The sequence below is a fragment of the Ruditapes philippinarum genome, unplaced genomic scaffold (assembly GCF_026571515.1).
Source record: "Ruditapes philippinarum isolate M1 unplaced genomic scaffold, ASM2657151v2 ctg380_1_1_1_1, whole genome shotgun sequence".
NCBI lineage: Eukaryota > Metazoa > Mollusca > Bivalvia > Venerida > Veneridae > Ruditapes > Ruditapes philippinarum.
The window spans coordinates 16,405-29,582 of record NW_026864512.1 but is presented as its reverse complement, the minus strand read 5'-3'; the positions used below and the strand labels follow the sequence as shown (position 1 = coordinate 29,582).

General features: G+C 33.2%; 1 protein-coding gene across 1 annotated transcript; it reads right to left on the bottom strand.

The window, feature by feature from the left end:
* Window positions 1-892: 892 nt before the first annotated feature.
* Window positions 893-11,994, bottom strand: LOC132725843 (protein MAK16 homolog). Its single transcript, XM_060711026.1, has 9 exons — window positions 11,869-11,994; window positions 9,454-9,500; window positions 8,845-8,954; window positions 7,535-7,667; window positions 6,049-6,132; window positions 5,335-5,464; window positions 4,371-4,520; window positions 2,628-2,693; window positions 893-1,108 (listed from the first exon to the last, which is right to left on the bottom strand). The coding sequence occupies exons 1-9, from the start codon at window positions 11,881-11,883 to the stop codon at window positions 944-946; spliced, it is 900 nt and encodes a 299-aa protein (XP_060567009.1). The 5' UTR covers window positions 11,884-11,994; the 3' UTR covers window positions 893-943.
* Window positions 11,995-13,178: the final 1,184 nt, after the last annotated feature.

Here is a 13,178-nt window from a genome sequence, read left to right as displayed (position 1 = left end):
GGCTAATTTATCTTTACACATATATATTTACACATTTCATGAAATGTCCTTTTTATTAAGGGGAGGCTATTCTTGAGTATTCTTTTAGTAAATACTTGGGAAAATAATGTAAGTGGCATACTTGAGAAAATAATGACGGTGCCAATAATCTGGAGAATAATTTAGGTGCAAATAATTGGGAAAATAATGAAGGTGCCGATAATTGGGAAAATATTTTTTTTTATCACAGTGACAATCCACCTTATATTAAAACATGGATGTTTTTAAATGTGCTCGAAATATAGTAGCTGACATGCAAATTAACCTGTAATTTAGCCAATAAATACTTATATGATTACAATTAAATACTTTTTTTCTTCCCAAAAGGGATCTGAGATACATAAATAATGTGTAAAGAAAAAAAGTTGACCCTTCTGGTGTTTGAACCTATGACCCTCATGACAGTAATCCACTTAAAGATCACTCCTGTGAAGTTTGGTCAAAATCCATCCAGTGGTTTAGGTGACAACAGACGACGGACATGCCACACAAAAGTGATTCTAACCACAGCATGATTTATCTTTTACAACTCTGCCATGATAAAGTACCCTTACTCTTATTTGGAGGAAAAAATATACATGTTTTAGATTTAGTAAATCCAACTTTATTCCAAATCAAATGGCATTTTAACAGTTTTTCTGTCACAGGGAGTCCTTTGATTCCTCTTTAATAACAAGTATTAGTAGATTCTATGGAAATGCCAAAGAAATTGAAATAAAAATTTATCACCATGAACTTTTTTCGATTCTTAGTCACTGGCCTTTCAGCAGTCAGCATTAAAAAAACAACATTATTTTACTACAGAATTTTCCTTCAGCTTTTCTGCTTTATGCCATCGGAACAAAAAATACAATTTTCTAAATTACATTTTTTATTTACATCCAGTTTAACAGTGAACACTTTATCAAGTTTTAGTTTTAAGCTTTGAATGCGACTCATTTTCGACCTCGTGTTCGTATTCAATCTCAACTCTTCTACGAGGCTTGCGTTTCTGCCTTGACGTGGATGGTTTATCGTCATCCTCAGACTCGGAAGAACTCTCCGACTGTGATTGTAATCTGTCCATATCCTGGAAAATATAACAATACTTTTCATTAAAATGAATTTAAAGAGTTTAAAATACCTTAATATATTGATGTGTTTAAATGTTTGAGGCTCTAGTGATCACGCAAATTTGAATTTTAGAATTACTTTTATAAATTTGGGTTTCGTGTTAAATAGAATGAATAGTATAGCCTTTTTTTCGACTGGTTAAGTTACGGACATTTTACTATTAAGATCCGTCTTTAAGTATTAAGTCACAAAACATTTTGAATTTTAGGTCAAAATTCAATTGCAAAAATTCAATTGGAAAAACAATTCTTTGCTGTTTCAAACTAAGTATTTCAGTAATTTTATCTTGAACTAGAAATGTGTCCATAGGACACGGCTGCCCCCACCGTGCCACTGTTCTGTCAATCTTATGACTCTAGGTCAAATATTTTTTGAAAACTAAAAATCTTTTACTAAGTAAAGGGCAAGAAGTTTACAAATACTGAATAAAGGTGCATAAGTACACATGCTGACCAACATTCTTGTAAACTTTCAGGCCTACAAGTGAAATACTTTTTGAGCTATGCATGAACAAGTTAAAAATTGCAAATTTATACTACTGTAAGTCAAGGGCAATAACTCTAACAAAACTGAAAAAAAATCCACATGCAAAGTCCCAGGTGCATAGCTTCACAGTGATGTGAATCATTATTCTTGTAATTTAGTGATGTTGATCATTATTCCTGTAAAGTTGGTTGATTCTAATTCAAGCACTCAAGGAACAAATAACAACATAATGAAACGGTTTTTACTAAGTCAAGGGAAATAACTCTACAAATACTGAATAAATCCACAAGCAAAACCCTAGGTGCAAAACTAAATATGCTGAGCAACCTTCCCGTAAGGTTTAATGACTCTATGTCAAATCCTTTTTGAGTTACATGCGACACAAGTTGAAAATTGCAAAATTTTACTATGTCAAGGGCAATAACTCTAAAAATACTAAATAAATCCAGACGAAAATACCCAGGTGCACAACTACATATGCTGATCAACATTCCTGTAAAGTTTCATAACTCTAGGTCAAATACTTTTTGAGTTACATGGGACACAAGTTGAAAATTGCAAAATTTTACTTAGTCAAGAGCATTAACTCTAAAAATACTAAAAATATCCAGACAAAAATACCCAGGTGCACAACTACATATGCTGATCAACATTCCTGTAAAGTTTCATGACTAGGTCAAATACTTTTTGAGTTACGTGCGACACAAAAGAGAACAGACGGACGGAAGGACGGACGGACAAGGGTAAATCTAAATGCCCGCCACTAAAGTGGGGGCACAAAAAAGTGCATCTTCTTCAAAACAGCATCTAGAAAACTATTTATAATGCATCAGTAACTTTCATTTCTAAAAATAAAAGATCGGGAAACAAATTGTCCGCTTAAATTCTTCTGCTTTGACAATTTTATGAAACTATTGATCTAAAAATAACATATTCAACATTTGAAAAACTGAAGGGGGCTTTCTTATAATTTTGTCACTGTCTTATACCTCCATATCCTCCATGTCACTCTCCTCAAACTCTTCCTCCGCAATATACTCCACCTCACCTGAATCCTGAATTATTAAAACAATCTTGATTAAAATAAATTTTATTAATTATTCTACATATATATTCTATGTAAAACTAAAACTATCACTAAATGTGATTAATACCCCCGCAAAACTGCTTCGGAAATGAAGATGTTACTAGTAACAGAATATTTGTAAAAGAATTGAAATAAGAGTTATGGTTGTGGGCAATTAAAGATAGTTGTGGTTCTTGTATGTTGCAAATCCACTTTCATAGTGGTTGGCCATTGATGAAGTTTTATTGAATTACTCTGCAATAAGTCCAGAAAGACAAGGAAAAGGAACAAAGGGCAATAACTCTATAAATACTGAAGATGAAGGAAAATGCAAAGGACCTCTGGACCGACCACCGGGTGACTCCTATATACACCCCCCCTCCAAACTTCGTTTCGGGGGTATAATAACCTATGATCATTGATGTGTCAGAAAGGACAGACCTTATATAAAACACAAAATTCATCATTTACATCCCTCTGAGTTGGTTCATTAGTATTTAGTTACTATATCACTGCAGGGCCTTTTTACCCTTCTTTGCTGTAGCCGGTATTCAACTACTTACCCAAGCCAAGTTACTACCTTTTTTACCCAAAAAACAGTCTAAAATTCCCCTTCTTGCGAAGATTTTCCCTTTCAGAGAAATGTTAAATCGAAGAAAAAAACTTGTAAACAAACTTTCTTGTTTAAAAATAGATCATTGTTTTTGTCCAATGAAAGCTAATTATTCAATTACCTACTAGTGGGATACCTTGATTCAATACAATTGATGTTAACTCACTGCCTCGGTCTGAGTTTGCAACATGGGAATACCCCGCTGCCTTAATTTTTAGTGCACACGTGATTTTTTTACGACAATACGGCGACCGATTTACGATGTCGCAAATGTAAACAATGTCACAGAACAAGAAGAAAATACGATTGAGTGACATTTTTAGTTGTTTATGAAAAACTGGACAAATTGTTGACCTTCCTGTAAGTGCAAGAGAATCAAATACATGTATCCACTCGCAAGTTTGTGTGTCCGAGTAGCACAACATGCCCAAGTATGGGAATAACAACAGTGCCAGTAATAGTGATATGGTGGGAACTGATAATAATGTTCCCTCTGAATCAAATCAAGAACCCTCACATGTCCTACGTAAATTTTCTATAATTAGGAAATATGAGTTAATGTATTCTTGGGCAAATAAAAAGTGGCAATAAATTGATCTGTAAAAAAATCCCTTTAACTTATGTTGGACAGAAAGCTCCTAAAATAAGTGTGTTTGGAGGAAAATATGCAAATATATTATGATATTTCCCCCAAATGTATGATTTAAATAAGTCTTTATTTATAGTAATAATGGTTAAACTGCCAGTGGAAAATATGATTTTTTCCCCAAAAGCATGAAAACCGCGCACTTTTTCCCCACAAAAAGGGCTATGGCGCCTTCCCCAAAACTAGTGAAAAGGCTCTGCAGACTGCACTGTAATGGATATGTGAGAATTTTCAGCTAAACTAGTAGACGAAGACCTCAGGTACCCTTTGTTTTATTTCTGGCACAAAAAAATTAATAGCTTCTTGAAAATCCTATGTTTAGAAATTATGTTTATAGTTATATGAAGAAAAGTAATCCAAAAATCTAGAATTTCAGTAACAATATTATCCAACGTTATTATACATACCGATTCTTCTTCCATTTCCACCTCATCTTCATCTTCAGAATCTTCGTCCATCTCTCCATCTTCTTTCTCTGACTCGCTCTCGCTTTCAACTTCCTCTCCCTCGACCACCTTGTCAAACGCTTTTTGTGGGAAGTTGTATATATCCTTGTACTGCAAAATTGAGACAAAAATGAAAAACAATTATTCAAACATTTCTGATATTTCATATTTGTGTTAAAGAAATGTGTCATAGGGACACAGAACAATCCATATGACACTGTTTTGTCTGTCTGCGGACAAAAAGAGGGAGAGATGGAAAAGGGCAAATCTATATGCCACACCCCCCCTTACTGAGGGCACAACAGTTGTATAGAAAGAAGGAAAACACAGTTTTAACATTTTTTTTTTCATTTTTAGTACATGTAATGAAAGTGGTACAACTGTTAAGTACAAATCTCTTTAAAAAAATGGAATAGCAACAAACTAGCTGAAACCAAAATTTTTTTCCAGGATTTTGGGAACATAACCCATACCCTGGGAATTAAGATTTTCAGCAAGGTTTTGGTTAAAAATTGGCGAAAAATGCATGATTTAAATTTTGCAATGATTACATGAATGCAAAGAATTACTGTCTAGGATGGCATCTTCAAACATGTAAGCACCATAACAGTGCAGAAGCCCTTATTTTCAAAGAATTGAGAATTTGTTATTCAATATTTTTTTTGTAATTTTCCATTGGGATTTTTTTCTGTGGATTGGGAAAATAATTTATTATTTTTATTTGGGAACATGACCAATATCGGCTATAAAATAAACAAAAAAATCTGTGGAAACACATGATATTACATAAGACAAAAAAGAATTTCTAAAGAAGCTTTTTTAGCTTCTTAATCAATCCATACAGTTTGTTATTTGTCATTTATCATGTTAATGTAATGTTTATCAATACAATACTGTTTAAACTGAAATATGATATTATACATACGGTTCCTTGTTTTAATCGTTCCAGTAATTCTTTCTCTATAGCTGTATCCAGCTGGGCAGCAACAAGAGCTTTCTCTTCACGTCTTCTCTCCCGTCTCTCAACCTTTTTACTCAACGGAACTAATTTCTTCCTGAAACATCAATATCTACATGTATAGAGAACAGTTCTCGACCTTTTTACTCAAAGTAACTAATTTCTTCCTGAAACATCAATATCTACATGTATACAGTACAGTTCTCTCAACCTATACCCCTCCTATATTTAAGGAATGGATTGAACTCATTTTAAATATGTACTCTCTATTGGTTACAAATAAAAATTTAATATTAAGGAGCTGAAATTCTGGTGCAGTTTCACAGAAGAGATTTATAGAATATCCTTCACATCAGTTATTTCATGAACCATCAATCTTCTTTTTTTTCACTTTTTTTTTTAAATGTGGGGGGGGGGGGGAGGTTTACGTCTCACCTACACAGTAGAGGTCATATGAAGTCTTATATGACCCAGTAAGGGATTGAAATAGCCACCTCCTGTTTATTAGCTGAATGCTTAAACCATAAAACCATTCAGTCAATGGCTTATCCCTTTTCTTTTAATATAAACAGTTCCACAACACTGCAATTGGCAAGATAATAGGTCCCATGATGTAGGTAACGAAAATTAATTTATTCCTGATGCATTATGGGTAAATAATCTACCAAGTAAAATACTAACTGTCTCTTTAGAGTAAGTCTCCTTATACGTATGAGGTACTGAGTGATCTTTGTAAATCTTTGCTTACACTTGTGCTTTACAAACCTGCAAAAAAAAACAACAAAATAACAACAGTATTTATTTTAGGCCTGAATAATTCATTAAAACATCTAAACAACAGATTCTTTAAAAAATGACTGTTCTTTTCTGTTTGGTTTTACTGCGCACCAACATGGTTTAGGTCATATGGCGCCGAAACAGGAAGGATCATTTTGGGCCACCTTGGGTGTAACAAACTTGCATCTACAACACCAGGTGTCCAAGCCACCTCACCTGCTGGAGCTTTTAGAGATGCATAGACTTCGCCCATTTAGTCACCTCTTAGAATCACGCAGGGTTAAACGATGACTGAAATTCTGACTGATGTCTCAAGTACCTGCAATTTTTAACTTTTTAAGACATAGAAATAGTTAACAGTAAATTAACTAAGTTGTAATAATATTCGGATATAGTTTGTTTTATCTTTATTTCTGGAGGTGCATAAAGTGATACATATTTCATCATAAACTTACAAGTCATGTGACGACTCTAGTGGTATGTGTCATATGCATGTATAATGAGATTACAGCAGCTTAAACTGCGTTATTCCTCATAACATGCATGACAGTTTAAGCTTAATTCCTCATAACATGCATGACAGTTTAAGCTTAATTCCTCATAACATGCATGACAGTTTAAGCTGAATTCCTCATAACATGCATGACAGTTTAAGCATAATTCCTCATAACATGCATGACAGTTTAAGCTTAATTCCTCATAACATGCATGACAGTTTAAGCTTAATTCCTCATAACATGCATGACAGTTTAAGCTTAATTCCTCATAACATGCACGACAGTTTAAGCTTAATTCCTCATAACATGCACGACAGTTTAAGCTTAATTCCTCATAACATGCACGACAGTTTAAGATTAATTCCTCATAACATGCATGACAAAGACAATATGTCTGTCAGCACAACAACACATTGATCTTGTTGATGATCTGCGTGTGGCAAATAGCCAAAACAATAGATGGTCCAGATTTCATTTCCTTCCAGAACTTTTAAAATATTTTATTGTTTTTAAAAGGATTTAATGTAGAACCCTCTCATTCTAGTGAGTATCAGAGACATACATGTAGATTGTTTTAGGAGGAAAAGTCAGCGTGAAAACGCATGTTTGAACAATCAGATAGTCACATGGTTTCATTTTACGAATAAAATAATAGTTACTTTTGAGGATTGGTTCCTCACTAAAATGAGTGGGCTATACACTTTATGATTATCCTATAATAAATGAAATATTAAAGAAGAAAAGTTACGGCAGAAAATTAAACCTAAATCATCTATTATATTGGCTTTCTGCCCCAAACAGATCACAAAGTTACATGGAATAGGCACCGTGCTTGTATCAATGTCAGAATTATTTAAAGTTCAATAAAACCTGACATTAAGAGGAAATCTTACTTTGGCCAGTACATCAGTTGTTCATCAATCTGTTTGAGTGCTTTCTCATAACTGTTTGATAATTTCACCTTCTCCCACAGTCGCCGTGGAAACGCAGCTCTTTCAACAACTTTCATGTACAAGAAACACACACCTACAACAGAAAAGATTCAGGTCCATTGAACATTAGGGGAATATCAGTTATATAAAGACTTTTATCAGTTCTTGCTGCATGCTGTTTTAAGCCTTACCACCCTAAAACTCAAAATGGACTTGACCATCTTTCAATCAGGATATAACCATTCATCATTGTGAGAGAAATTTCAAAATACATGTACATAGTGACAGAACAGCTAGCAGTGTTCAAATTCAGGTAAGTCTATATTAATTGCTGTGTAGGATTAATAAACACAATACATAAATATTTGTTGTTGTTTTTAAATTTGAAACTAACTTAATACCCTACTGTATATGTTCAATAATAATACGAATACGCTGTAGACTATATTAACCTTCAGCCTGCTAGTGGCCGTACAGGTAGACTCTACCCATGCAACTAGTGCAGACCAAGTTCAGCTGGCACATCCATGTTGTCTGATCCGTTATGGTCTGCACTGTTCTCCCTATTTGGTCAGTTCTTTTTTTTTTCGAAAAAATTGATAAATGGTTTTTTGACTAGAATAAAAGTTTTTTACACAACATGTTAATGTTTAACTGGCAAAGGGGTAAAACGGTGTTGTTCCTAAAGTCTGTGCTAAATATTTAGTGTGATAAGGGCTTGTGTTGAAAGAGATGTTGTGCAGGGCTTCTGTTAATGGAAGTTTGGGAGTTATTTAATCCTTGATTTTGGCTTGTGACTTCCAAAATATAATACTTTTCCTTCTTTACTTATATAATGTGACTTCCAATATCAGAGATTTGCAGTGTTTGATTTCTAAATTTTGGAACTTAGTGGAAGCCCTGTTGTGTGAAGGAACTAAGGAGTAAGGTAGAAAATAATACAAGCCCAAATATACATATATACAAGTTTATAACATGTAGTAATATATGCCTGTCCTTAATTTCTTCCTCTTTAAACATGCAAAGAAAAAGCCTAAAGATAGTCAAAATATTTTGATGTCTGCACCTAGATTTTGACATATTTTTGTGTTCAGGTTCAGAATCTCCCCTCTTGGTAGATATTGCCCATAAATAAAATAGCACAATATTTAACCTAGTAGTACAATTAGCTGTTCTAAGCCAATAGTCAACCTAACAGACACTGACAAGGAACGTCCTTATCAAACACATGTAGCTGACATACCGCTGCAGAAATTTTCATGTATACATACCATTTTCTTCTCTTACAGTTGCGTATTGACTGTTGGCTAGGGGACATGAAGCTCTGTTACATAGACCCGTCAAACTATATTCATTACGGCAAAACTTTTGTGTCTTTGCTCTAAAATATAAAATGTGATAAAGCAAAATTACATATGATGATCATGATGATCATATGGGTATCAGAAAGAATATACCGTAAATGTTTTTGAAACAAACAGTCTTCTTCCTATTTAACTATTAGACATTCAACTTTATCATCAATCATTTCATGATGAAATTATCATAACTGACATTTATATGTACCACACAAAGACACAGTGGGTTTTCTCACTTAATTCGGAAGAGGCTTTAGCCTCTTGATTTTTTTATTGGGAAAAAAGTATCGCTAAAATTGCTTATTTGGAAAGTAAAAAAGCTGGGGTAAGTTTCCATTTTGGGGGAAACTGCATAATTATTTAAGAAAATTTCAATTGGGAAAAGGCCTTTCCTAGGCCTCTGATATATTAGGAGGAGACATCATTATAATCATAAAGATACATGTACATCTATGCCTTTCTTATTATCAAATAAAGAATCCTTTCTAATTAAAATTTACAAAGAGAGAAGAAGCTACTAACCTTGTTTTAAAAGAGCAAAAAGATCCATTGATAATACTCCAGATGACCTTAAATAAGAGCAATTGTAAGTGTTAAAATTTTACAATAGATACACATTAATATCAGTGTTAGGCTAACAATCATTGTAAGCATTAAGTATAGGTTAAGTGTATTGGTACATATTTACAAAATTAAATTGGTCATGCCCCTGTGCCACGCCTGATCAATTGAATTTTATCAATACTTACTTAACCAGCTTAGTGCCCAAATTTTTCTGCTCAAATTCATGTGCAGTTTGTTAATTACACAGTGGAAATTCAACTTGGCCCAACACAAACTCGGCACGGGTGAATTCAGCCCCATATAGGAAGTGGCTAGCCGTACGGGCCCGTTCGGCTAGCCAAAATTTCTAGCCGTAAGTGAGTCACATACGACTAGCAAGGACACGCTGTATTGGCTAGCCGTATGGCATTTTCAAAATTATATGGAAGTCGAACATGCATATGTTATTTTATGACTTTAAGCAAGAATTTTAACCAAGAAACAGCAATTGTCTTCATATGTTATATAGTAGAAGAATAAAGAAGTATAAAGAAGTTTGTCCATCATTAAGGAAAGTTTGCATGTTCCGTGAAACGCATTTTAAAATTCTATTGTCAGTCCCTGGGTAGGCTTTAATTAAGGCTTATTAATTGCGTGTGCTTTTATGTTTGATACTTGAAAATTATACAATTATTTTTGCTTTTCACCGTTTTTTTTTCTTCAATGTTCTTTTTATTTATTCCACTGACTCCGATCATTATTTATTCGATTCATGTGCTTAATTAACAAAAAAATCATCTTTCATACAAACAAAACAACAAATCATAATCATGAGGCACAAAATAACAGATACATGTTTGACTTCCATGTAATTTTGAAAAGTGCCGTACTGCTAGACAATACATTGAGTCCTGGCTAGTCATATGTGACTCACTTACGACTAGAACTTCTGGCTAGCCGTACGGGCCCGTACAGCTAGCCACTTCCATAATAAAAACCTATTAGGATATAGATTAATAATAAATTTTTTAATAATAATATAAAAGTTAGGATCACCAACAAATAGAAATTGAAAAAGTTGGTTACATATAAATGTTTGAAATTATCTTGGTTAAGCAGCACAGACTTTAACTGACAATTGTAAAATGTAATTAAAGTCCATGCTTAGTGTTTGAAATTATTTTTTGTCCAATAGGATTGCAGTATTTCAAATTAATCCTAACACATTTTTATTGGTAAATCGGCAAATGTTAATCAGTCTAGTAAATCAACTGTTAATAGCGAGCTCGACGAGCTGGCCCGAAGGGCCTGCTCGCAAAGCGAGCTTTATGGTAACGCAAGTACCTGCTAAGTGATGGTTTTGAAAACTTTCGTCCAAAGTACCAAATTGGACACATCGCAACCTTTCAAATTAAAGATAACGATAAAAACTGAGGAATTCTGACTGAAAACGGATGTGTAGACTGGTCACCCGCGTACGCCTATGGGAACCATAATTGGACAGGGAACCAGAGTAACGGAAGCGGTGTATAAAAAATGAAAATCGAATGCGCCATTTTGTTTGAAATCTGATAAATAAAAACAATTTTTTGTCGAATTTTGTGGTGAAAACTATCTAGAATGAAAGAAAATGGTCTAACTAAGAAAATGAGTCCGAACACCAATATCTTTTATTCAGTCGTTTACGCTGTACAGACGTTTAAATTTAGTATTGTTTACGTGACGTCACAATGTAGCGCCAAACAGCACGTGCAAAACAAACAAATCAAGTACGCTATTTTAATGTCGCAAACGTTTTAAGTTTTACATTTATTTCACTTTAAATAATTTTTATTTCGCTTGAAAAATTATAGAGTGAAATAAAATAAACAAAGTTTTATCAACGTTTTCAAAACTCGTTATTCATTTCACGACAGGGGCGGAGCCATATTTAACACAGTACGTGTGACATCACACGCACTCGTTACTGCATTTGAAATAAAAATGAGCGATTATTTCATACTATTTCACGTAAAAAGTACATCGAGCTCGCTTTGAGGCTTTGCCTTTTTCATATTAAATATAAGTTAAAACATTTAGCCGGTTAAAATTAATTAGTAAGTATCTACAAAATTAAATTGGTCCTACGGCTGCGCTGTGCCTGACCAATTTAATTTTTGTAAATACGTACTATCAGTAACATAAACAAAGGTATCGAAAGTGTATTTTGATTAAAATGTTAAACAAAATATCGTGAGATTAAATTTAACGCGACAGAAGATGCAAGTCGTGAGTAAAGCAAATTGTAGAATGTCGCGAAAATATATGAAAATTGTAAACAGTTCCGGAAAACACAATATTTTGAGATCAATCTATGTATTTAAAATAAGATTTGTAGGAAATATATAAAGTTACATCATCATGCTGCATTTTTGTCAAGCTACGATGCCACCTCTTTAAATTTAATTATGTTTTGTTGACAAAATTTGGCAACACGTGAAAATTTATTCAGAATTGTTCCTCACTAATTTAGACGAATTTTTATTTTTTCTCTTTTGAACTTTTGTAAACATTTATTTACTTTCTGAACTTGAAAAAATATTTTAGATAATAAAATTTTTTTAATATTATGCAACAAATATAATGTAGGGAATTATAGAATAAAATACATGACTTTAATTTCGTCTAAAATTTAATTTACCAGGATGTAAACAACAAGGAAGTTTTTTTCAGTAGGGCTTTTAACAAATTTTACCTCAATGTCATCTAAGTTTTTAAAAAGAAATTGAGAGATAAATATGTCTCGGTTAAGGCAGCCACTACCCGAATACGGAACTCTTATTAGATGGACCGTGCAGGAGGTCATAAATTGGCTATCTGAGGTAAAATTTTAACTGTTTAATAAAAACAGAAAACACATGCTTTCTTTTTAAACTTTAGTTTACATATTAACTGATGAACAAACTGATAAATATGTTGAGTGACTGAAAAGAAAGTTCTATAACAGTGGTAGTCTTCTTGTGTGATACTACATACATAGTCCAACTAATTAGACTTGTCAAAGAGACACCGAGATAATTTTGGACGGGCGCTGTCTTTTTCCAACGGTTTGACAGTAAGAAAAAAAAGTCTGTAAAATGGGTCAAACCGTTCACGCCAAATTAATTAGGCTACTACATACATGGCATACAGCTTTGATATTTCACAATTTTTATAACATATAATTTGAAGAGGACATAGCTCTATAAAAGTAGTCCAACTCATTAAACTTTTCAAAGACTGAAAGAGACAATGAGATAATCTTGAACAGGCGATGTCTTTTTCCAAAGGGTTCAGCAATAGTAAAAAACAATTTGTAAAATGGATCAAACTGTTTATCCTGAATCAATTAGTCTATTTTAATATAAGGAGCACTTTTAGAATCTGTCACAGTAAAACCATCTGTTTTATAATCCTAACCCTAAACCTCTAACCATAACCCATAAAACTAATCCTTACCCATAACACTAACCCTTGACCGTAAACCTAGAAGTAATCAGAGTGATTTTTAGAGAAACATAAACTGTTAAATATTGAAGAACACATAATTTTGTGTAAAATTTGAAAAACAGCTGCAGACATATTCTAAAATCCAGCCATTTATAATGTTGTTTGAACAATGTTTTCCACAAAAAATAACTTAGATAAGCAAAACATATTTATTTAAATATAAGTAGTAAATTCTT